Source organism: Callionymus lyra, chromosome 18, assembly GCF_982586985.1.
Source record: "Callionymus lyra chromosome 18, fCalLyr1.hap1.1, whole genome shotgun sequence".
NCBI classification, from domain to species: Eukaryota; Metazoa; Chordata; class Actinopteri; order Syngnathiformes; family Callionymidae; genus Callionymus; species Callionymus lyra.
This window is the reverse complement of record NC_141835.1, coordinates 19589982-19614720: the sequence shown is the minus strand read 5'-3', so window position 1 is coordinate 19614720 and position 24739 is coordinate 19589982. Positions and strand designations below refer to the sequence as shown.

Sequence of the window (24739 nt, the reverse complement as noted above, 5' to 3'; positions counted from 1 at the left end):
GCTGCAGTTTACTGTTGGACTTTTAATGCTCTTTTATCATAAGGATGGGCTATTGCTATTTATTAATTTTATTTCATGGATCCCATAATATGAAATATGATTACGGATTATGGTAAGTGGCACAGTTTTATAAGAAAATAAATATATTTTGGAGAAGACTACTTCTGACACTGGATTATCCATATCTGTGACAATCTAGTTTGCATTTGGCATAACCAGAAGAGAAGAAGACTAGCGGCTAAGAATCTGGTTCTCTGAAGGTTTCAGCATCTTTTTCTTTTAAATGCAAGGTACAATATTACTTTCTCTCTGCTGAAGAACTACATGAATAGAGTTTTGTAGAGTTACATTTTAGACGTGAATTCCTGGATTACCATACCAAATATTTCAATCCTAACAACAAACAAAACCAACATTTTCACAAAAGCAATTTTAGGAATATTATTGCCAGGTTTATAATGTTTGGTCAACAGCATCAATCGTGAAGTTTCAATGAAAGGAATCCACTGTTTCATTGCAGATGATTTCATCATTGGTTATATGTTCATAAAACATATTTAAAGTAGGTCAAACTTTATTTGTGTTTGCCTTGGTTTCATTGGCCTGTTGGTCTTGGTTACAGGCCAGATTCGGCATTGAACACAATGAAGAGAGATCTCCGCTCTGGCTCCGGGAAGTCTCGCGAGGGTAGGAAAGGAAATGCGTCAATCCCTAATTAAACTCTTATTGATATGTTACTGACGATGAGTTCAGACTATGTAGCTGTAAAATATTAAAAATGTCTTGTTGCTAAAATCAAGGTGGATGGACAGTAAAAGTGAAGGGAGGTTTAAAAACAAATGTACGTTTCAATTTGTTTTTCTATCTCAAACAAAGTGTTTTTTTCCAGAGTGGAAGAAGATCAGCAGTTCAGTTTCACCAAATGATCTTCCACACACCCTTCAACCGCCAAAAAAGGCCTGACAGGCGGCTGCCCGACAGGGAACAGCTAAGAATAACTGGACCTTCTGTGGGATAATGTTACTGTGAAGCCAGCCTGAGATCCGCTCTGACCTATACCCATGAGAGGTCCAATAACACGGGGCTCCCGTCCCCCCTTTCCCTGACAAGCCCCACACTCAGCTGGGCTCTTTGCTTCCTCACACAGCTCTCTCGGCCCCCACAGTCCCCTGGACCCACCTCTGCCATGCTGCCACCCCAGCAGCTCCAAATTCATCTATAGAACCATAATTTTTTATTTTTTATTTCCCCCTTTTTTTTTTTACTGAAGTTTACTTTATCCTAAGGATTTCTTAAGCCAGATAATAAGCCTTGGGTGTAGAAATGGAATAACTGATCGGCTGGAATTATTGACACAATCAATCCAAGTTCTTGATCCAAGCTTTTTGGGATTATAACGAAGATAGTCAACGCATCACCATGAAGGCAGAAGGTAGGCTTTCGTATACATTGACTGTTCTCCAGCACAAGAACAGTGTAGTGAAGAGTGTGAGGGAGTTATATGTCCTCTATGAAGATGTGTTGAAAGTTTGTTGCTATAAATAAGATATCATGTAGCCAGAGTGTTTCTCTACTGTGACCTACTACAGTCGGAACTCAGCTACACAATATGACATGAAAATGTTTGTGTGACTGAAATCTATCAGTGGTATGTCGTCAATTATAGTTGAATAACATAAGTAATTACTGAATTATAATTTACTCACTCAAAAGTTATTGGTATAATTTAAGATAGAGTGTTTAATTCACACAAACGTAAGATAAACACTTTAATTTCTATTGAATATTGAATCCACCTATTAGTGAATGAAACCAATTTGTTACAGATAATCTGACTGATGACAAAATAAGTTAGTGTCGTCATGTAAAAGTGACGCGTCGTCATGTCAAGTTATGTTTGTAAGTGTTAAAGCGAGAGAGACTGCTGAGCTTTCTGTTCTTCAGTTTTAAGCCAGGGTCTGTGTTAATTTTGTCCTGAAAGAGAAGTCGACTTGGAACGACTGACAACCTAAGAATATATTTAATTAAATCACTTAAAAACGCAGAAAGAAGTAAATGGTAAATCATGGATTCTACAAAATAAGCATATAATATATATATATATATATATATATATACAGTATATATAAAAAAAAATGCTTTGAACAGCACATAAAGAAGTATATAGTAATGTCAGGTTTTTAACAATAAAGGTGGGAACCTGATTGATCATGCTACTTCAATACATGTATTTTAAAAATCAAACAATACAATTGTCTTAATACAAGGTCAGGGACACTGTGAATTGCTCTTCTTCAGGTGGCGAAGGTTTGTTTTTGTTTTGACTAACATTGTTTAAAAAACTGTTCAGATGAGAAAATGTAGGATTCAGTGGCAAACATTAGAAATAAAACAATTACACATTGTTTTTTTAAAGATTGATCATCATCATTTTGACTTTTCACTGCACAATTTTGACGTCCAAACTAATTTGCGACAGTAATGCACATTATGACTGTACCATTTTATTGACATCACTATTCAAGTGATGTAACACAAACACATACACACACAGACGTGTTAAATCTTCAATAAGGATGCTCTAAACCCTGCATTCAAACAAAAAACGTTTTCCTTTGTTGGATATTCAACAAATTGGCTGGCGAAGCAGTAATGTCGAAACAGAACCAACAGGAATTATTGTGAACAAAGTCTGGATTTCTTTTTTTAGTTTAATTCTTAAGCTGGCTCAAAATATTGTATAAAACCACTCCCTCTTTTGAAAACTCAACTTAAATCTTGGTCAACATTAAAATCCCCCTAAAATGGATTAATCAGAATCTGAATATGATTAAAAATAGGATTTATTGCCAGCGTTGTAAACCCAAAATAGGCATTTTTGTGGTGTCAGTACAGAATAAAATAATGAGATAAGATGTTAATCAAACCAAACACCACTATTGTCAATTCTTCACATAACTCCCAGACCTGTGGTGTACATGTAGTAAAAACCTTCAAATATAAATATAATATAAGAGATGTATATATGGGTTTAAAAATAGTAATTATGGAGGAAAAATGTAAATCCAGGACAGAAATGAGCATGTACTGTGTTGTTGTTGTGTGTCTGGCCTGTATGGGCATATACCCGTAGACATAAAATGTAAAAAATAAAATGAAATAATAATATATTCGAAAGACTATCTATAATAGAATTAAATAATTTAGCATGAATACAAAACATATAAGAATTACACTGGGGAAATTTTTGAATTTTAAATCACAGCTGTGATATATGTCTCTCCTTTGGTGAGCTTTCGTCTTTAATATAGGCACTAAACTTTCATTTCTTTCATCATTTCATCATTAATTTCTTCCCCTTCCCAGGAGCCTCGGGCTCCTCTGCAGGTGGTGGGTCCAGCAGGGCGGCGTCGCCACCGCCGAGCTCTCTCAAGTCCAAACTCATGTCCTTCCTCAACAAGCTGAGAGTGTCCGTGGAGCTGCTGGTGGCTCTGGCCGCCCTGCTGTCCTGGCTGACGGTGGGTGTGGTCATGTTCGACTTTGTGGAGTACAAAGCAGTTCCCGGTGAGTCCAAAACAATCGCACAAGGTTTTGGTCGGTCTTTTTAATCAACAATCTTTATGCCTCAGACATTCAACAAATCATAACGGACCCGGTTCAGGCTGTGAATGACGCTGTGGACGAAGTGTCCAGTCTACTCAACAAGTTTCAAGGTGACCAACAGATAAGCTCACAAACACCAGAATATGTCTGTAATAACCTGTCTGTCTCTAGAATGTGCACCTGACCTGAGCGACCCCATGTCTGCTGCGACGTACGCGGCGGAAGAAATAACTCAAGCAAAAGACGAATTTGTTCATTACTTTTCAGACGAGGAAGGCAAGTGAAGAACAAGTTGAAGCTATAATTTGAAGTTATAAGGGTTCAAAAGTTTGTTCATTTTTATACATTTCATAGATAAGCTAAATTGTGTCACTTAATGTTCATCGTCCAGGAGACAGTTGTTATCACTCATCTCACCCGGCTTGAGTCAAAGTATTAACCCTTGGGTCAAGGTGACCCAAAGACCCGAAAACAAATGTTAATATTTTCATTATTTGTGTTGCTTTTGGGTCAAGGTGAACGACCTTCCTGGCTTCTAGAAATACATATGTGGTGGTGAAGTTCGTTCATCTTGACCCCAAAGCAACACAAAGGATAAAACAATTTCATTTTGCATGACTGTCAAAGCGCTTTGTGACCCTGGTCTAGAAAGGCACTATAAAAATAGACATTATTATTATTATCATTATTATTTGTTTTCGGGCCTTGGGTCACCTTGACCCTGAGATAACACGGGGGTAAATAAAGTTTTAAAATATTATCAAAAGTGTATAATACAACCATTTAACAGGTACATAGATATCAATTTGTTTGCAGAGGTTTACAATGACTTAGTTAACCATAGTGTATTTAAAAAAAAGGAATACATTTTTAGGAATATTAGTTAGCAGTGTGATTGGAAGGTGCTTCTGCCTCACAACAGAAAGGTCTTGGGTTCAAAGCTCAAAGCAACACTGAGTTTGTAGGTTTATAATTGTGAGTTTATAAAAAATCTTCTGCACTCAGATAATTTCTACCTGAGTTACGTCGACCCTGTTGTCATTGGACGTCGAGCGTTTCAAGTCACCGATGACTTGGTCAATGGATTTGTCGGAGCCATCAGAGACTCTGTCTGCTTTATTATGGACGCGGCTCTGGGCACCGCATCAGACGTGAAGAAAGGTCCGTCACTGACTTTTTAATCGACATTTATTTTGTCATCATTAACAGTTTTTATCTCACAACAACCTCAGGAAAAGCGGACCTCAGCTACATCGACCCGGTGGCTATTGGCAGAGGCGTCTTCGGTTTTGTGGACGAGCTCACCAGTGGAATAGTGGGCTACATCAAGGACGTGTTCTGTGCAGTTGTGGACTATATTTTGGATGCGATCAAAGGTACCAACCTTCCCATTTGAAACATTTTGTCGCATCAAACTCAAACTTATGGTTTGGTGTCTTCACACAGGGACGACTGATGTTAGCTTCATGGACCCAGTGGTGTTGGGCCGAAATATCTTCAGCTCAACCAATGAGATGGTCGGTGGATTCACAGGATATATCCAGGATGTTCTATGCAGCATCGTGGACACCACATTGGAAGTGATAAAAGGTATGAAACATTCAAATAAGGGAGGGAAATCAGGATAAACATTTGTAATTTTTCAATAGTTTAAGTGATCAATAAAAAAGTTTTTTACCAAATCTAAAATGAAAAACTAATAAACTGGATATAATAGATACAACAGATCATAAGGTCATAAAAGGTTGTTTAATCAGAATCAGAATCAGAAAACCTTTATTAGTCCCGCGAGGGGAAATTCGGTTTAACAACAGCAAGAGAAATAAAAACACCCAGAAATAAAAACGAGAAAGAAAATCTAAATAGAATAAAAGATAAATCTGCGCTATATAATATATACACAATCATATTTACATAAATAACAAGAGGTGCAGTTAAATAGTTATCTTGGTGTGTTCTTGTTGTGGAGTCTGATGGCAGCAGGGAGGAAAGACCTGGTAAAATCACAAGCATGTGAGCTTATTCAGAATAATCATACTTGATTTTCGTTGTAACCCATTAACTGTGTTGTGTTTCTAAGGAACTACTGACATTAGCTTCATTGACCCAGTGGTCATCGGTCGGAACATCTTTAATGCTACTAACGACCTTTTAAGTGGGCCGGCTGGATACATCCAGGATGTGTTTTGTTCAATCCTGGATGTGATATTGGACACATTTGAGGGTAAATAATCTACTCAATACTCAGAAGAAGCTACTTTAGACGACTATATCATTGACTGAGCTTATATTTTCTCAGCTGTCAAGGAGACTTTGGGATTCAGTCCCACGTCAGTTGTGAAAAGAACAGCAGAGATCGTCGGTGAACAGATTAACCTGCTTGTTGGTTACGTTTATTCATCACCAATAGCAGATCAAGGTGAGTTTACATATGAAATAAGAAGACAAGACACTTTAGTGTCTGTTGAATTAGAAGTACCTTATTGTGTCATTGTTATTTTGAAAACATTGGATTTGCTTTTAAATGGTTAGAAAACTTCAGATTTATCTACCTATCGTAGTCAGCAAACAAAAAAAAACATGGAATAAATAACAAATCTGATGGACAACAGAATCCAAATTACATTCAACAAAAAACAATATCTAGTCCAAAAAACCAAAGCGTCCATCAAAATAGTGAAATAAACAGGAAAAGAAAGGAGAATTTGGAAGCTTGAAAACAGAAAAGAAAACACAGAGGTTAAAATACTCGACGTAACCAGAACAAACTAAGGAACTTAGGCACAGACGAATGAATGAAGGCAAAAATCCAAAAGGGTCCAACAGGTAAATACAATAGGTAGACAACTACTACAAGAGTACAGAAAAATAAAGTAGGTTCTAGATTGTAGATGAGGTCCAGCCAAATGCTATTAGTCAACTAAGGAACACGATAAAGTAAAAAACAGGATGTGAAAAGACATATAAACCATAATAAGTAAGTAAGTAAGTAAGTAATATTTATTTATATAGCGCTTTTCGAGACCAGGGTCACAAAGCGCTTAGACAATCAAAACACATGACAATTTGTCTCAATACATTTTTTAATGCAAAAATGCAAACATACTGTATCTGCAATGGAAACAATTTTAGGATTTAATTTAATAAATGTAAGTGTTATTATTTAATAAACATATAATTTATTGTATTTTTTACTATACAGATATATTAAAATATTGTAAAAAAAAAAAAAGGCTAAATAAGTATAAATGTATCTTACCATATGTCAAGGTTAAAAGTAAGTTATTATCATTCAATCATGTAAGATATGTGGGTAAATGTGTTGAAACAAACTCATCTGATCCAAGTGGAAAACCTCATTATACAAGTATTTATAATTGTCCGTACTTTCTGTTCTTCAAGTTCCCACTGACCCGATGAAAGTCTTGGAGGAAGCCGTGTTGGAGTTCACTGAGAGCAAAGATTTACTCATGGCTTATCTGTCTGGCATGATTGTTGGACAACAGGGTATGGATATTTAAAGAAAATTCCCAAATAAATGTAAGCAATAACAATGTTGCTTCTTTTTATAACTAAAGGTGAACCTGATGCTAAATCAGCAGATGGCATCACTGATCAAAAAGGTCTGAATTCTTGTAAATTAAGGCTTATGTATATTTTCTTTTAATGATTATTATTTTTACTGATTTTCTAGTTGACTCTGATGGATCTTCATCTGATCTACCTTTGATCAGACGTAAAGGTAAGCTATGGAAACATTATTATATTATTATATATATTATAATATATATATATTATTATACTTATTTCTTAGTCTTCTTGTCTTGTTAGTTTTTGTAGCTGTAGTTCAAATTATCATTTGTTTCCTTAATGTTGTGTATAAGCTGCACCAGATAAGATTTCCGACCATTGTCTTTAACACAGCAGTAACATGACTAGATAATCAAAAGTCTACCAGAACAGTCAATTTCAGATCATCTGCCTTTATTACATGTGGAACTTATGTTACATTTTTTCATTGTGTCAGTTCTTTTGGCTGCTAAATGCTTTTAAACACACCATTTATATTTCCATCTTCAGCAGCCATTTGATTTTGTGTCTATCAAAAGGTATTTTGGCTAGTTTCGCCAACAGCTATTTTTTTTTTCTTTAAAGGTGAATTTCTTCCATCTTTCGATAAAGGTAAGGTGTTACTCTTCAGATTACTTCAATAAAATTGTTCCCTTATGTACTGAAATGAACACTAACATTGTGTGTCAGTGCTTAGCAGAGCTAGCCTATGCACATCATTTTCATTTCAGTGTCTGGCTTTACAATTTTTCGCAACTTGACTGATGCAGCATGCTGTCTGGAAGTTGACTTGGCAATAGTACTATGATGTCCAAGTAAATTGGAATAGAGCTTCTTCACGTGTATTGTTTTATTGGATATGATAAAACAGAATGTCTCAAATATTATTAGTCTTTCGTGCATGAATGTCTACATCACATTCCTACCAGAAAAATGAAACATGTGATCCATGGTAGGATGTGGTGTACACATTTGACTGTAACAACATTATTGTAATGACATCAATCTCTGTGTTAACTTCACAACAATGTTAATTGCACCACAATCCCTCACGTGAGAATGAACTTCTCAATATCGCATCACTAGTGAAAGAATCAGTCCTCGAGGAAAAGAGGTTGCAGGAGGCGGAAGAAGTCCTCATTTCTGAAGATGAAAGGAAGACAGTAGAGCAGCAGGGCAGCCAGGATCAAGTCAACCTTAGCAGGCAGGAAGATCAGGCACTGGAACTAGAGGAGGATGAAGAAAAGGAGACCGAAGCCGATCTAGAAGCCAACAAGGATGAAGAGCAAGATGAGGAAATGCCTGTTGATGTGGAGGACGAGCTCAAAGCAGAACTTTTTGAAGAGGATACACATGCAGAGGATCGAGTAGATGCTGGTATGGAGGCAGAAGAGGACGATCTGGATCAAGCTGATGAAGAGCTGGAGGAAGAGGAGGAAGAAGGAACAAAAACAGATCTGATTGAGTCTTATGAGGAGGAGAAAGAAGAGGAGGAGAATCCTGAGGAAGACCTGATTAGTTTTCATGAGGAGGAGGATGAAGAAAAAGAGGAGAAACCAGAAGAAGATCTGATTGAGTCTCATGAGGAGGAGGATGAAAAAGAAGATGAGAAACGAGCAGAAGATCTGATTAAGTCTCCTGAGGAGGAAGAAGAGGAGAAACCTAAAGAAGATCTGATTGAGTCTTGTGAGGAGGAGGAGGAGGAGGCAGAAGAAGAAGAAGATAAACCAGAAGAAGATCTGACTGAGTCTCATGAGGAGGAGGAGGATGAAGAAGAAGAGAAGAAACCAGAAGATCTGATTGAGTCTCATGAGGAGGAGGAGGATGATGAAGAAGAAGAAGATAAACCAGAAGAAGATCTGACTGAGTCTCATGAGGAGGAGGAGGATGAAGAAGAAGAAAAGAAACCAGAAGATCTGATTGAGTCTCTTGAGGAGGAGGAGGATGAAGAAGAAGAAAAGAAACCAGAAGATCTGATTGAATCTCGTGAGGAGGAGGAGGAAGAAGAGAAGAAACCAGAAGATCTGATTGAGTCTCATGAGGAGGAGGAGGATGAAGAAGAAGAAGATAAACCCGAAGAAGATCTGACTGAGTCTCATGAGGAAGAGGAGGATGAAGAAGAAGAAAAGAAACCAGAAGATCTGATTGAGTCTCGTGAGGAGGAGGATGAAGAAGAAGAGAAGAAACCAGAAGATCTGAATGAATCTCGTGAGAAGGAGGAGGAGGAGGAAGAGGAAGAGGAGAAACCAGAAGAACATCTGATTGAGTCTCGTGAGGAGGAGGAGGATGAGCAAGAGGAAGAAGAGAAACCAGAAGAACATCTTATTGAGTCTCGTGAGGAGAAGGATGAGGAAGAGGAAGAGGAGAAACCAGAAGAAGATCTGATTGAGTCTCGTGAGAAGGAGGATGAAGAAGAGGAAATATCAGGAGATGATCTGATTATGTCTCATGAAGAGGAAGAGGAGGAGGAGGAAGAAGAAGAGGAGGAGACAACTCTGGAAGACCTGGTTGAAGCTCATGAGGTAACAGCAGAAATTGTAGAGGCCAGAAAGGAGGAGAAAGAAGTGGAGCAGGAGGAGGAGAAAAAACTGAACATCATTGATCACCAGAAGGAGAAGAAGAGCAGCAAACCTGAACCCAAACGAAAGAGGAATGTCCCTCTTGTAAGAGTCCGGAGACCCAGATCCAGATTCGCTCGCCAAGAAATTGACGACAAACATGCAGTCAAAGGTACAATTTTGATTTTGACCAAATGATTCCTTGTTAGACGGTAATAAGGTTAAACAAAACAAATGCCATTAACCAGATTAGCTAAACATACCTCCACCGTGCAGTAGCTCTGGTTGTTTGAGCGCTTCATGTTGCTTCTCAGTTGTTTTAACTCTGCAACTGTAGACGACTTGACCGCTAAGAACTTCTAAGTTCTAATAACTGTGCTCAGTGTATTTTAGTAAGTGCTATATGTCTGTAAACAACTGTATAAGCATCATTGATGCTTACTGGTTGGTGGCAATATATTCTATCGTCTAAAAACTGAATTTGCCTTTGTAAAACATCTATAACTTAAGAAAAACCTATATAATAAACAAATGAAAGGCAGTAAATATGTTTTGTGAAGAGGAATTCCCATTGTATATTTATTAAATATATTTAGCTTTAGTAATAACAGCACACATGTAGATTACAATGGGTTGTACTTTTCAAGTTTTTCTTAAATGAAGAAAAGAAAATTCAAACAGATCATTTAAAATCTTTCAGTCGTATCTCTATAGCAAATTATTAATTTTGTAACAGAGTCATTCCTTAATGATTGAATGGCAAAAGAATTGTTGTGTACACTGGCTGTCACATAACCTGCTATCATTTTCAATCATCATATTTACCCTCCAATCCCATGATGTCTTTTTCATTTATTTAAAATGTATTTTTCATTGCTGAAGTGCAAGTAGTGCCTTTGCAAGCATGGTTGTGTTAACTGAACAATATCCTTGATTTCTACATACGACACACTCTGTGTGATGTTTAAATGTGTTTAACATCCATTCGTGGTACACAGTTCTTGAAGATGCAAAGAAAAGACATGTGATAAAAGAAGTAAAAGATGCTGTCATGAAAGGTAAAAATAAATGACAAAACATTCACTATAACAAGGATGTTTGTTCTCAATATTTTGATTTTATGTGTACAGATTTGAAAGCATCAGAAACTGAACTGGAGGAGAAAAAAGAAGAGAAGACCAAAGATAAAGAGATCACCCATGTTACAGAGGATAAGCATCTTAAAGCTAAGCAAAAGGCTGAAGATAAAATTAAAAAGTCTGATAAGCACAAAGGTAGAAATAAAGACATAAAGTCATTAGATATACAATAAAGAGAACCATTAAACACTCAATATTTAACACATAATGTCCCTTTTTTCTTTTAGAAGTACCGTCCACGAAGAGCTTACTAAAGGAGAAGCAAATGTCAAATGCCACTCAAGGAAAGTTGGTCCAGAAACCTCAAGTGGTAAAGAAACATCTTTCATCCCTAAGAAGGAAAGTTGACGAGGAATCTTTGCGGAGAGAAGTTACAGACAAAATACTCTCAAAAGAGGAGAAACCGGTCAAGACAAAAGCTAAAGATGACAAAGAATCTAAGAAAGAGGCTGCAAAACCTCCCAAAGACAGAAAACCCACAGAAGAAAAGCGACTCAAGAAGCTCACGAAAAAAGAAGAAAAGAAGGTTAAACTACCGAAAGGAGACTTGGAAGCAAAGGCTGTCATCAAGGATAAGACGACCAGAAAATCCAAGGAAGTGCTTCAGGCCAAGGAAATAACAGAAAAGAAGGTGCCTAAGGAAATGCCAGCCGAAAAGGAAATAAAGGTAGAAACCAAAACAGACCAACCCAAGAAACCAATCAAAGATGAGTCACAAAGGAAGAAGCCTGATAAAGAATCCAGGGACAAGAAAGAAGACAAGACAACACTGAAAGAGATGGTAGCAGCCAAAACACAAACTGAAGAGAAGGTGGAGGCTAAGAAAGCAACCAAAGAAAAGAAGGAAACACCAACAACTAAACAAGAGAAAAGGGTGAAGAAGCCTGTTGAAGTAGTGTTTAAGGCTATGAAACCAGCCAGGATAGTAAAAGAAGCAAAGAATGAAACCCAACATGACATTGGTGTGAAAACATCTGTTAAAGTAAAGGAGGGCAAGAAACAAATCAAAGAGGAAATAAAAACAAAGAAAGAGACCAAAGATAAGGTGGATTCCAAAACACAGGTCAAAGAAAAGGACGACAGGAAACCAACCAAAGAGAAGAGTGAAGATAAGAAACCACAAAAAGAGAAGGAGGCTAAAACTACTACTAAAGAAAAGAAGGAGCCAATCAAAGCAAAGAAGTTGGCAAAGCGGGCAGGTGGAAAAGAAGTGTTCCAAAAGCCAACAGAGGAAGTGGTAAAAGATCAGAAAAAACTTGAAGGAGAGGTGAAAGAAACTGAAGACAAAGGTGTAAAGATTCCAATTACAGAAAAGGAGAAAGCTAAGCTTCTGCCACAATTACCTGAAGGAGAGGTACAAGAGAAAGAATCAAAAGAGAAGATTGAAGACAAGAAGCCACAAAAGGTGAAAACTACCTTGAAAACCGAAGAAAAGAAGGAAAAGCCATCACTCAGAGCAGAGAAGTTGAGTCTTGAGCCTAGAGAAAAATCTCAGAAAAAACTTGAAGAGATACCAAAGAATGAAACTAAAGTAATTGATTCAAATATACTAATGATAGAAAAGGAAAAGGCAAAGATTCCCGACAAAAAGGAAAAGAAACTAACCATAGAAAAGGCAGAAGTCAAGAAACCAGAAAAGGAAAAGGGTAAGAAAGAAACCAAAGACAAGATTGAAGACAAGAAACCACAAAAAGAGAGAACTACTGTATTAACCAAAGAAAAGGAGGACAAGCCACCAACAGAAGCAGTGAAGCTGAGCCAAGAGCCGAAAGAAAAAGTTCAGAAAAAACCTGAAAGAGACGTACCAAAGAAGGAAACTAAAGATAAGGGCTCAAAGATTTCTACTACAGAAGAAAGCCAGGCCAAACCATTGGCGAAGAAGGAGAAGAAACCGATTTTAGAAAAAGCAGAAGTTAAGAAATCAGCTAAAGAAAAAACAAAGAAAGAAACCAAAGAGAAGATCATAGACAAGAAATCCCCAAAAGAAGAGAAGGCTTCTATAACAATCAAAGACAAGAAGAAGGACCAGACACCAATTGTAAAAGGGAAGTTAAGCCACGAGCAAAAAGAAAAAACAGTTAAAGCTCAGAAAACATCTGAAAGAGAGATACCAAAGAACAAAACTATTATTGCCTCACATATTCCACTTAGAGAAAAGAAGGAAGTCAAACTTCTGAACAAAACAGAGAAGAAACAAATGATAGAAAAGGCAGAGTTCGAGAAACCAGCAAGAGAAAAGGGTGGGAAAGAATCCAAAGAAAAGAGTGAAGACAAGAAACCACAAAAGGCGAAAACTACTGTAACAACGATAGGAAAGAAGGACAAAGCAGAAAAGCTGAGCCAAGGGCCAAAAGAAAGAATTCAGAAAAAACCTGAAAGACAAGAAGAAGTGGCTAAACCACTGGCCGAAAAGGAAAAGAAACTGAGGAAAGAAAAGGCAGAAGTCAAGAAGCCAACAAAAGAGAAAAGCAAAAAGGAAACTGGAGACAAGGACAAAGTCAAGAAATCACAAAAAGATGAGGAGGCTACTATTAAAACCAAAGAAAAGAAGGAAAAAACAGCAATTAAAGCGGAGAAAAGGTTGAGCCAAAAGCCAAAGGAAGAACGTGTAAAAGCTCCACAATTACCTGAAGGAGAGGTAAAAGAGAAAGAATTAAAAGAGAACATTGAAGACAAGAAGCCACAAAAGGTGAAAACCACTTTGAAAAACAAAGAAAAGAAGGACAAGGCATTACTCAAAGCAGAGAAGTTGAGTCTGGAGCCGAGAGAAAAATCTCAGAAAAAACCTGAAGAGATACCAAAGAATGAAACTAAAGTAATTGATTTAAATATTCTAATGAGAGAAAAGGAAAAGGCAACGATTCCCCACAAAAAGGAAAAGAAACAAACCATAGAGAAGGCAGAAGTCAAGAAACCAGCAAAAGAAATAACGGAAAAAGAAACAAAAGAGAAGATTGAAGACGAGAAGCCACAAAAGGTGAAAACTACCTTTAAAACCAAAGAAAAGAAGGACAAGCAATCAATCAAAGCATTGAAGTTGAGTCCTGAGCCAAGAGAAAAATCTCAGAAAAAACCTGAAGAGATACCAAAGAATGAAACTAAAGTAATTGATTTAAATATTCTATTGAGAGAAAAGGAGAAGGCAAAGATTCCCGACAAAAAGGAAAAGAAACAAACTATAGAAAAGGCAGAAGTTAAGAAACCAGCAAAAGAAAAAACAAAGAAAGAAACAAAAGAGAAGAGCGAAGACAAGAAGCCACAAAAAGAGAAGATTTCTAAAACAACCAAAGACAAGGAGGACAAGACACCAATTGCAGCGGAGAAGCTGAAACAAGAGCAAAAAGAAAAAGTTCAGGAAAAGCCTGAAAAAGAGGTACCAAAGATGAAAATTAAAGACAAGGATGCAAAGCTTCCAACAACAACAAAGGGAGAGGAGGCTAAACCACTGATCAAAAAGGAGAAGAAACAAACCACAGAAAAGGCAGAAGCCAAGAAAGCAGTAAAAGAGAAAACCAAAAAGGAAACTGGAGACAGGGACAAAGTCAAGAAATCACAAAAAGCTGAGGAGGCTACTATTAAAACAAAAGAAAAGAAGGAAAAAACACCAATCAAAGCAGAGAAACTGTTGAGTCAAAAGCCAAAGGAAGGACCTGTAAAAGCTTTGAAAATACCTGGAGGAGAGGTCCTAAAGAATGACACCAAAGACAAGAAACCAGAAATTCTTGAAGCTACCACAAAAACCAAAGGAAAGAAGGAGGACAAGGCATCAATCAAAGCAGAGAAGCTGGGTCAGGAGCCAAGAGCGAAATCTGAAGAAGCTAAACCATTGGCCAAAAAGGAGAAGCAGCCAACCACAGAAAAGGCAGAAGTCAAGAAACAAATAAAAGAAAAACCAAAGAAAGAAACCATAGAGAAGATAGAAGACAAGAAACCACAAGTAAAGAAGGAGATTACTTTTAAAACCAAAGAAAAGAAGGACAAAACAGCAATCAAAGCGGAGAAAAGGTTGAGCCAAAAGCCAAAGGAAGAACCTGTAAAAACTCCACAATTACTTGAAGGAGAGGTAAAAGAGAAAGAATCAAAGAGAAGATTGAAGCCACAAAAGGAGAAAACTACCTTGAAAACCAAAGAAAAGAAGGACAAGACATCAATCAAAACAGAGAAGTTGAGTCTGGAGTCAAGAGAAAAATCTCAGAAAAAACCTGAAGAGATACCAAAGAATGAAACTAAAGTAATTGATTCAAATATTGTATTGATGGAAAAGGAAAAGGCAAAGATTCCTGACAAAAAGGAAACGAAACAAACTATAGAAAAGGCAGAAGTCAAGAAACCAGCAAAAGAAAAAACTAAAAAAGAAACTGGAGACAAGGACAAAGTCAAGAAATCACAAAAAGATGAGGAGGCTACTATTAAAACAAAAGAAAAGAAGGAAAAAACACCAATCAAGGCAGAGAAAATGTTGAGTCAAAAACCAAAGGAAGAGCCTGTAAAAGCAGTGAAAATACCTAAAGGAGAGGTCCTAAAGAAAGAAACCAAAGACAAGAAGCCAGAAATTCTGGAAGCTACCACAAAAAACAAAGGAAAGAAGGAGGACAAGGCACCAATCAAAGCAGAGAAGCTGGGTCAGGAGCCAACAGAGAAATCTGTAGAAGCTAAACCATTGGCCAAAAAGGAGAAGCCACCAACCACAGAAAAGGCAGAAGTCAAGAAACAGGAAAAAGAAACAACAAAGAAAGAAACCGTAGAGAAGACAGAAGATAAGAAACCACAAGAAAAGAAGGAGATTACTTTTAAAACCAAAGAAAATAAGGACAAAACAGCAATAAAAGCGGAGAAAGGGTTGAGCCAAAAGCCAAAGGAAGAAGCTGTAAAAGCTGTGAAAATACCTGGAGGAGAGGTCCTTAAGAAAGACACCAAAGACAAGATTAAAGACAAGAAACCAGAAAATCTGGAAGCTACCATAAAAACCAAAGGAAAGAAGGAGGACAAGACACCAACCAAAGCAGAGAAGCTGGGTCAGGAGCCAAGAGAAAAATCTGAAGAAGCTCAACCATTGGCCGAAAGGGAGAAGACACCAACTAAAGAAAAGGCAGAAGTCAAGAAACAGGAAAAAGAAAAAACAAAGAAAGAAATCATAGAGAAGACAGAAGATAAGAAACCACAAGAAAAGAAGGAGATTACTATTAAAACCAAAGAAAAGAAGGAGGACAAGATGACAACAAAAGCAGAGAAACTTAGCAAGGACACAAAGGAAGGAACCATAAAAGCTCTGAAAAAAGAGTCACCAAAGAAAAAAACCAAAGACGCAGCCTCAGAGATTTCAATTACAGAAAAGGAAGAAGCTAAACCTCTGAAGAAGGAGGAAAAACCAAGCACAGAAAAGGCAGAAGTCAAGAAACCAACAAAACAAACTAAAGGAGTCAAAGAAGTAACACGCTCTATAAAACCAGCCAAAGTGGAGACGGAAGCCAAACAAGCTACAAAAGCAAAGATGGAAGTGAAGCCAAAACCTAAAGAACAAAAGGGCATTAAGAAACCATCTGAGGTTGTGCCAAAAGTAAAGAGCCAAATCCAAGGAAAGAAGGTAAATGTAACATCTGAGGAAGCAAGGGAGACAAAGAAACCAATCAAAAAAGAGAGAGAACAAGAGAAGCACATTCAAGTACCAGTTAAAGAAGTTAAGGATCCAAAGAAACCATCCAAAGTGTTAAAAACCAAAGAAGAAGAAACTCGGGCCAAAAAAACTGATTCTCTCAAAGTTGATAGAAAGAAACCTCTTGAAGTTATTAAAGAGGAAAGAATATCGGAGAAGGGAGACGAAGGCTCTAAGAAACGCATAAAGGAAAAGGAACTGAAAAAACCCTTGAAAGACAAGGACGAGTCTGAGGTTGGGAAAGACGCTAAGAGAGTTACAGAAAGAGAAGACAAAGACAAGACACCTTCGAAAGATGCCAAGAAGGATCATGTCTTAAAACATCACAAACCACTGATTGATGTCAAGAAAGAAAAAACTGAATCAATGCAGCCACTCAAAGAAGAGAAGAAACAGCCCCTTAAAGAGGACAAGGAGGTAAAGACATTGGCTAAAGAAAAACCGAAAGAAAAGCTGGAATCTGCTAAGGTGTCCCAACTTGTCAAAGAGGATCCAAAAGCCAAGAAAGAGCATAAAGAAGAAGCAGAAATTAAGAAATCAGACAAACATACCTTGGTAAAAGATGAAATGGAAGTCAAGAGATTAGCCTTACTCAAAGAAAAGGATATTAAGAAACCATCCAAGACAACGGAAACTGTTAAGGAAACTGTGAAAGAAGACAAAAAAGAAGTAAAAAAGTCTGCTAAAGCCGCCCAGAAAGTGGGAAAAGAGAATGTTCCACCAAAAGAAGACAAACATGCCAAAACTACAGACGAAAAGGACATGAAATCTGTCCAGGGAGACAAAGTGGTACCAAAGAAAAGCGACGAGAGGAAACCAATCAGGATAGTCAAGGTTAGGAAACTCCACAGGGAAGAGAAAAACATCACACTACCATTAAAGGAAAAGAAGACTGTGGTACAACCCTATGTAAAAGAAGATGTGAGGAAACATCCCAAAGTAGAACCCAAAGAATTAGATAAAGATATATCAAAGAAAGTGTCAAAAGAAAAGTTACCAGAGTCTAAAAAGCCCGTAAAACAGTTTTCCACAAAAGAAAAGGTTGTAGAAAAGACGACAAAAGAAAAGACAGTCGGTAAAAAATCACCAATCTCTGATGTTGAAGCAAAAAAGACTTCGAAAGAAACACCAAAATCCAAACCTGAAAAAGAAGAGCCTAGAATAGAGGCCAAAGAACCTCTGAAGAAAAGAGACGCGAAGAAAGGTAAGATTTTGATGTTCTGACAATGTTGTCCTTGACTTGGAACTCCAATACTTTTTATTTTATTCCAGAGTCTCAAGCCAGACAAACTGTAAAGGGGGTCAGAATAACGAGGAGAAGAGTTTCATCTCCTTTGAAGAAAGAACAACTTAATGTGACAACAGAAGGTGAGACAGACTTCGGTTGAAAACCGAGTGGCTTTAAAAAATATAATTTTGGTCACTGAGCTGTAGAGAGGTAGTTTTAACTTGTGTTCTCTTGACATCCACTGGTTTGTATCTATTTACTCAAACTTCCTCTTTTTTTTATAGCCAACACTATCTGCAGAAGGATGTTGGTTAAGCAACTTGCAAGTTAAACATGCTTCGATATAATTGAAATGCTTCTCTAGCAGACGACATTTTACACAAAACATATGAACAAATCTTAAAGGGCACCTAATGTGCTGATTTAATTGTCTCTTAAATTGTTCTAGGACCTCTATTATACTCATCAGTATGTTTCTTTTTGTACAAAACTCTCTCTTTAATAAAGATATTTACATTAGAAAATACGCTTAAGCCCCGCCTACTTAAAATGTGCTGTTTTGTCTGAGAACGCCCACTCTGCTCTGATTGGTCACAAAAGTTGCATTCAAGGACTCACGTAAAATTCAAACTCACCCCTGAAATTCCCGTTTTGTACATTAAAAACGAATAAAAAAAAATAAGGTTTGCTGCTTAATGTACACATTACAAAAACACCTAAAGGCAGAAAAAACTCTCACCATGTTTACATAAATATTTGTTTTGTTTCACGATTAACATGTAGGTATTTAACTGATTTTGAGCTTCTAGGGGAGGACACCTCCACCAGAGTGATGTCAGAATGTATAATTTAAACTGTGATCTCGTTTGGCGAGATTTCAGACGGGGTAGAACTCTATTATGTTATAACTTCAAAACGGAGCAACGTCATGATGAATGACCTGCTGCATTTTGAAGAGGACACCTTCAACATTTACAACATGTGGATAAGTCAGGAGAGTTGGGTTTTCACATTAGGTGCCCTTTAAGGTTTTTCTTTCCATCATAGCAGTAAACCTGGTCAACTATTATTTTTATAATGATCTTTTTATCTTCACATTTAGCTGTTGAGGCAAAGAAGTCTGTCAGGCTGGGAAAAACTGCCAGAAAGCCTGCAGTCAAAGTCCTATCAAAAGAGCGAGTTAATGTCACAACAGCAGGTTGGTAATATGATACATTCATTCAAAAGACATTTTAGAAGAAACTCAAGAAGCCATCGACACCTTAATCTGTAAACCAGTTAGGTGTTCCAACAGGGCGTTGCTAATGTGATTCAGCTGATAAATTAAAACAACAACACATAACATGCTGTCAAAAAAAATGCTGTCAGTGACAACGGGGCAACATAGGAGGCACGCCGTTGCAGTTACACTGTTCTTACACTGGGGGAGCCAGAAACACAGTTAAAAAATATAACTAATTTAAACGTAAACGTAAAGCTACATTTGAACTCTTGTTTTGATCACAGATGTTCCGAAGGAGAAGGCAAAGGCGACTCCTTCCAAAAAAGGTAAAAGACTCGATGGAATCAACATGTGTAATAGTGACAATATTCAATCACATCTTTCTTAAACAGATGATGCAAAAGGGAAGCCTCAACCTGCCATCCTGAAAAAAGGTAACCCTGAGACTGTGTGAGAAAAGGCTTTACATGGTTTTACTGTGTGTTGAGTGTTGGGTCGAGTTAAACACGTTTTCATTCATGACGTTACTCTGACAAGTCGGTGAAAACACAAAAATATCTTTCTATTCCTCCACAATCTATTCATTATTTTGCATTTTTGGTTTGTTTGTTTGCAGCTGAGGTTACGAAACAGAAACCGAAGCAGCTGCGCACAAAACCAGGTAAAACATTTCCTATGCAGTTATATTTATTATTATTAGTTTAAATTATTCTGCATTAAATAAACAATACATTGACAGTTTAAGTTGATTTTTATGAATCTATTTTACTTACAGAAGAGAAAGCTGTAAGCAAAAATGAAACGAAGGAGAAAGGAAAGAGAGAACCATTGAGGAAAGGTAGGAATTATGTTGAAGTTAAAACTATATTACACACTTTGTAAAGTTTTAAAGATGCTGTTTACACAGGTGCATGGATGGTTTTAAGTTTAAGGGTTTTAACCTTTGACCTTTTGTGCAGGACCTAATCTTTAGGCTTACGAATACAGCGTTTAAATAGCTCTTTTAAATAATTTAGTTCAGTAATACAAGTACAATCATTTCAGTTACAGAAAAAGTTGAGAAGAAGATGTCAAAGCAGGAGAAAGCTAAAGGTATACAAAGGTTTCTTGCTGTGGTCCAATATGAAGATTTAAAAAATCCAATATCGTCTTATTCTGATTCTCTTGCAGAGGGCCGGGTTCTTAGGGAGATTCAGGAGCCCGCTAAGAAAGGTAGAGTGATGGTCCAAACAAAAATGATTTATGTTCATTAAATTAATATTTTCAGAAAAAGCGGAGAAGACGTCAGCCAAAGAGTCAGAGCCAGCTTTGCCTGATGACCTGTTGATGGAGGGTGAGTTGATCTTCTCTACAGTTCCTCGTAGACTCTAAACCTGAAACACTGAAAACTCTCCCTGCAGACGACCTCCCGTACTTCCAGTGTTTCTTCGTGGACGAGGACGAGGCTCAGTTTCCTTTCTACGCTTTCTCTCCGCTCCAGATCTAAAGCAACAACTTAGTAGCTTCACTATTAACGACAAAGGTCCAGGTAGACAGTCTGACCACAGCTGACCTTCAGCAGAGGAGGATGTCTGATGACGGACCTACTTATTTACTTATTTCCAGACTTGGTTGAGCTCTCGTACCAAATATATGCAGCCATGGTCATTCCTTTCTAATTTTATTGATTTTATGTTACTGTTTTATTTTATATAACACATCAGGGGCCTTACATTAAAGTGATAACAGCTCAAAAGGGGCCACACGAAGAGGCCGTTTTAGATGGAGGGGTCGGAAAGAAATTAATTTTTTTCTTAAGGATTAACATTAAAAACAATTTGGCGTTTAATGTAAATAAGTTATTTTAGACGTTTCAAAGGAATGACGTGGCAGCATACACGAGAGCTCCCGGTCACACTGACATGAAGTCTTATCGAACATCGAGGCCCATTCTCTAGGGGCCAAACTAGGCCCTGGAATGTTTAAGACCAAATACCACCACTGACTGTGGTGAGGTATTACTTTCTTGCACTTGTGTTTTTTAAAACAAAAATCAAGAGAGATGAGAACAGTTGAGTGGCACAGGGACATTCGTTGCTATGACAACTGCAGTTCTTAATCGCTGGTAAGTTTGTATTGTGACGTCAGTGTTCAGCACTGATCAATCTTAAAACTGCACCACGTGACGTCTCTTTTTACTTTACAATTTCCAGACGATTTGTTTCAATTTTGAACAATCACAACTAGCACAGTCGGACTCAAGCTATTATTTTAACGGCAACAAGTACGCAGTTACAACTTTCTAACAGCAGAGGGAGCAAGAAAACAAACCGAATCTTCTATAATGATTCAACGACTCGTTCTTAACTGCGGCGTTAAAACACACTTTTACTGAAGGGAAACAAATCCAAACTGTTTGTAGTCATGCTTACTTATTAACCAATCAATACACAGCTGTTAACTAAGCTCGTCTGCATCAAACATGGTTGAAGACCACTGGTAGGAATTGGGTCCAGAAATTGGACAACACCACCTAGTGGTTAATAGCGAATCCTTCAGAGACTTTCTGGAGCTCGCCTTTTATGATCTTCCTACTGTACATCGATTTATATACTTTACTGTCATGAACAGATGAGCTTTAAAGAAGTAAACAAACTGAGAATTGTATTAAATTGACCTGTAAATGTCAATGTGCACAGGTGCTCAACATCAACAACTTTTATCAGCATTATACACGTTTACTTCCGTGTTAATGCCTTTTGAAACTGACAATTTAAAGACAAATATTTGCTAAACATTGTTTTTTTTAATGTAATAGTCGTTTTGAAATTTTCTGTTTTATAAAAATGAAATTTACTGTATCCAGGCTGTGCTGTACTCTGTTCAGCCACAGGGGGCGACAACCACCATTCGTAGGCACCGTCGCCTAATCTTTTCAGGATAAAGTAGTGAAATATTGTAGTTTTAAATGGCGTTCTTTATAATAGACACGAGATAAATTAAATTTTATCTGACAGGAAGGTACATTTTTTAAAGATTACTGAAGGTACACGGGCGCCATTTTGTTTTTTGTGTTTTAGAAGTTGTATTTAACTTCATAAGAGTATATATATTTATGTTTTCCTCAAAATGCTGCATGAACAGATTATAATCTGAGGGAATCAACATAAATAAAACTCCCAAGTGCAATTAAAGAGCATCAAAGTCATAACATAGAATGCACTGTGATGCTCAATGGCTGCCACTGACCACTGCTGATGCTGAACATCTCACACAGGAGCTGAAGTTTTGTGGCGAGAGAGAAAACACTGAGACACACGAGTGATGTGAGGCAGGTGGTCACGATGCTGTAACTGGCGGGTGCGTAGTTGTGTTGCCAGATTAATAATTTAATGTTAATGTCGTTTAAATATAGTCAAATCACAAAGACAAGTGCAATCTTTATTTATTTACTGAGAATTCAAAGCACTGACTTTGAAGAAGAAATGTATTTTCAATTATTTGTATTTTGGTTCTGAAAAGTAACTTTGGTGGTTTAGCATATTAAGAAGTGTTTTAGTCACCAGTGAGTCTGGATGGATGCTGTTATTGCGTCACACATTTTATTAAGTGAATAAGTGCAAGAGATCTTGAAAGTGTACAAGAATGAATTGAATGTACCGATCAGTGAAAGGAAATCTCTTTGTAAACACGTTTGACTTTCATTTGCTTGTTCATAGTTGGAATTGTAGATTAAAAGTTTAGTTTTTCAAATTGTTTTCGTTGTGTTTCTTTATATCATTTTTTTTAAAATCAAAAAAATCTTTGACCTCATTTTGCTGAAGGGATTAACAGTCAGTGTTTTGGTTGAACACTGTGAGCTTTGTACGCAAGGTTTTAATTCAACATGAGCTCAAGTGAATCAGGACAGTTTCTCCAACTCACAAAAGATTACACAGGAATAAATAAACATTAAACTACATCGAATGAATCATTCAAGTTACAGGTGCAGTTGTGTGGATGTATTTTTAGTTTTATGTTCATGACACGCTTATACGTATACATTTAATGTCACTTATCTTAAGTTCAGGTTCAAGTTAAAGCTAGGTTTGTTCACGATCAGGTGATTGCTGTGGTCATATCCTCTCCACCAATGAGCACAAACCAAGTCTTCTCTAACAGCATTGCGAGGTTACTGCAGGTCACCTCACACCACTGACACAGATTCCTATCAGAGGAGAATCCTGCGGAGCTCTGGGGAAACACGACCATTGTTCTTCCGACAAGGAGCGTCTGTCGATTCCGGTCACGAAGACGAAAGTTTTCGTACAAAAAGGACGTTGTTGATCAACATTGTGGTGCGAGCGTGAGGAAAACAAGGTTCTTCTCTCTTCTACTATTATTGGATTTGGACCAGAAGCCGAGCGAGCGTTTGGCAGCGTTCCTGCATCGTCGCCGTCGTGCCAGGATCCGTGTCCAGTCACGGTTGGTCGACGAGCATCGAACGATGTCGCCACGTCATGACCCCACAACTTAGAGGAGATCACTCCGAGGCCGATGACATCACCCCCTCCTCTCCGACCATCTGGAAGTCACTGAAGGATGTTGACTCCTCCCTGGGTTCACTGGTCACCCCCCCCGCCCCCCTCCACGCCCTGCAGCTGTCACCTGCGAGTGACCACTGACAAGGGTCACTTCTGTTCCCACCATTCACACCACGACGATGTCGAGTAGAAACTTTTATTTTTTGCAGTTTGGGAACAGTCGATGAACTAATGCTGACCTATATATCGTTGGCGCCGCTTCAGGCTTTCTCGTAGGTGCGGACGGCCTGGACTCCCTCGAACGACAGAGTCTGAGGGTCAGAGACGGAGGGTGTGAAAATCACAAGGTGGCGCTGAAGAACGACAGTTTTATTGCTGATGTAATCAGCAGCATATCTGCTGTATGCTAATTAAACTTTAACACTCCGCTGTGGACATGTTATCTACATGTAATAAAAGGTAATAACATCATATCCTACACACTCACCATCACCATCTTCCCGTCCTTGATCTCTCGGACAAATGTGCTCTGCTTGCCGTCCCACTTCTGCACATGCATGAACTTACCTCCCTCCATGGAGAAGGTGCTCTGTGAGTTCAAACCGGAATAAAAGTTGCATTTAAAAAAGCTTTAATGAGTCAAGATGACAGTCGGGGGGGGGGGGGGTCTGGTCTGACCTTGACGTGTCGATCGTCGGCCGTGGTCTCGTCAAATTCTTCCCCGAGCTTGGCAGAGATCTCAGTGTTCTTGAAGGTGCTGAGGGTCTTCACCACCACCTTGTCTCCCTCCAGGCTGATCACCACCGTGGGTTTGGTCACGTTCCCCACTTGCCTTGTCGCAAATCCAACACCTGTCGACGCAGGTGAGAACTTATTTTTCCATCAATGACATTAAAAAAAATGAATCTCACATTTATATATTGATTGTGTATACATATATATACAAGTCTCTTAATAGTTTTAAATACTCTTAAACAAGTTCTGCTTGTACTCACCAAGAGCTTTCATGTAGTCATCAAAGTTCTGGCTGTCCACCAGCTTCCATGTCGCACAGAAAGCCTCCATGTTGAAGCAGGACTCAGTCAGAGGAGAGACAGACTCACCAAGGACTTGCAGCCAGATTCATAGCCAGGGGAGGCGGGCTTTCACAGGGACATCTACAATCTCATTGGTTGACGCAGCAGAAGAGTGAATGTGATTGGCTGATTATTTGAGAGTGGTGCACAATGGCATTTAAATAAGTACTTATGTTAAGCTTTTGTTA

General features: G+C 37.9%; 2 protein-coding genes across 6 annotated transcripts; one reads left to right on the top strand and one right to left on the bottom strand.

Annotated features, from left to right (window-relative positions):
• Nucleotides 1–1143: 1143 nt before the first annotated feature.
• On the top strand, nt 1144–22705 carry LOC148060878 (uncharacterized). 5 transcript variants are annotated; one of them, XM_087779492.1, is made up of 28 exons: nt 1145–1432; nt 3367–3564; nt 3630–3713; nt 3775–3879; nt 4609–4764; nt 4836–4979; nt 5050–5193; nt 5684–5827; nt 5903–6022; nt 7006–7110; nt 7182–7226; nt 7298–7345; nt 7759–7785; nt 8260–9695; nt 9783–9903; nt 10730–10789; nt 10862–11005; nt 11098–17727; nt 17796–17891; nt 18854–18949; nt 19258–19299; nt 19366–19407; nt 19590–19634; nt 19749–19811; nt 20018–20065; nt 20144–20185; nt 20241–20306; nt 20374–22705. In XM_087779492.1, exons 1-28 carry the CDS (start codon nt 1420–1422, stop codon nt 20457–20459), a joined length of 10350 nt encoding a protein of 3449 aa, XP_087635618.1. In that variant the 5' UTR covers nt 1145–1419; the 3' UTR covers nt 20460–22705. The 5 variants fall into 5 exon arrangements, with proteins under 5 accessions (XP_087635620.1, XP_087635619.1, XP_087635618.1 ...); XM_087779491.1 differs by having other exon boundaries at nt 8260–9903; XM_087779494.1 differs by lacking the exon at nt 5684–5827 and having other exon boundaries at nt 1144–1432; nt 8260–9903.
• A 952-nt stretch (nt 22706–23657) lies between these two features.
• LOC148060877 (fatty acid-binding protein, brain-like) lies at nt 23658–24566 on the bottom strand. The gene is made up of 4 exons (XM_087779567.1): nt 24471–24566; nt 24154–24326; nt 23963–24064; nt 23658–23786 (listed from the first exon to the last, which is right to left on the bottom strand). Exons 1-4 carry the CDS (start codon nt 24538–24540, stop codon nt 23736–23738), a joined length of 396 nt encoding a protein of 131 aa, XP_087635693.1. The 5' UTR covers nt 24541–24566; the 3' UTR covers nt 23658–23735.
• Between the last annotated feature and the right edge of the window lie 173 nt (nt 24567–24739).

Excerpts from the sequence above, each read along its gene's own strand:
- LOC148060878 (XM_087779491.1), top strand. Across the intron at positions 4,980-5,049 it reads TATTTTGGATGCGATCAAAG|GGACGACTGATGTTAGCTTC; the intron begins GTACCAACCTTC and ends GTCTTCACACAG. Across the intron at positions 11,006-11,097 it reads AAAGTCTGATAAGCACAAAG|AAGTACCGTCCACGAAGAGC; the intron begins GTAGAAATAAAG and ends TTTTTCTTTTAG.
- LOC148060877 (XM_087779567.1), bottom strand. The coding sequence starts at position 24,540 with ATGGAGGCTTTCTGTGCGACATGGAAGCTGGTGGACAGCCAGAACTTT. Across the intron at positions 24,065-24,153 it reads CCGACGATCGACACGTCAAG|AGCACCTTCTCCATGGAGGG; the intron begins GTCAGACCAGAC and ends TTGAACTCACAG. Across the intron at positions 23,787-23,962 it reads AGGACGGGAAGATGGTGATG|ACTCTGTCGTTCGAGGGAGT; the intron begins GTGAGTGTGTAG and ends TCTGACCCTCAG.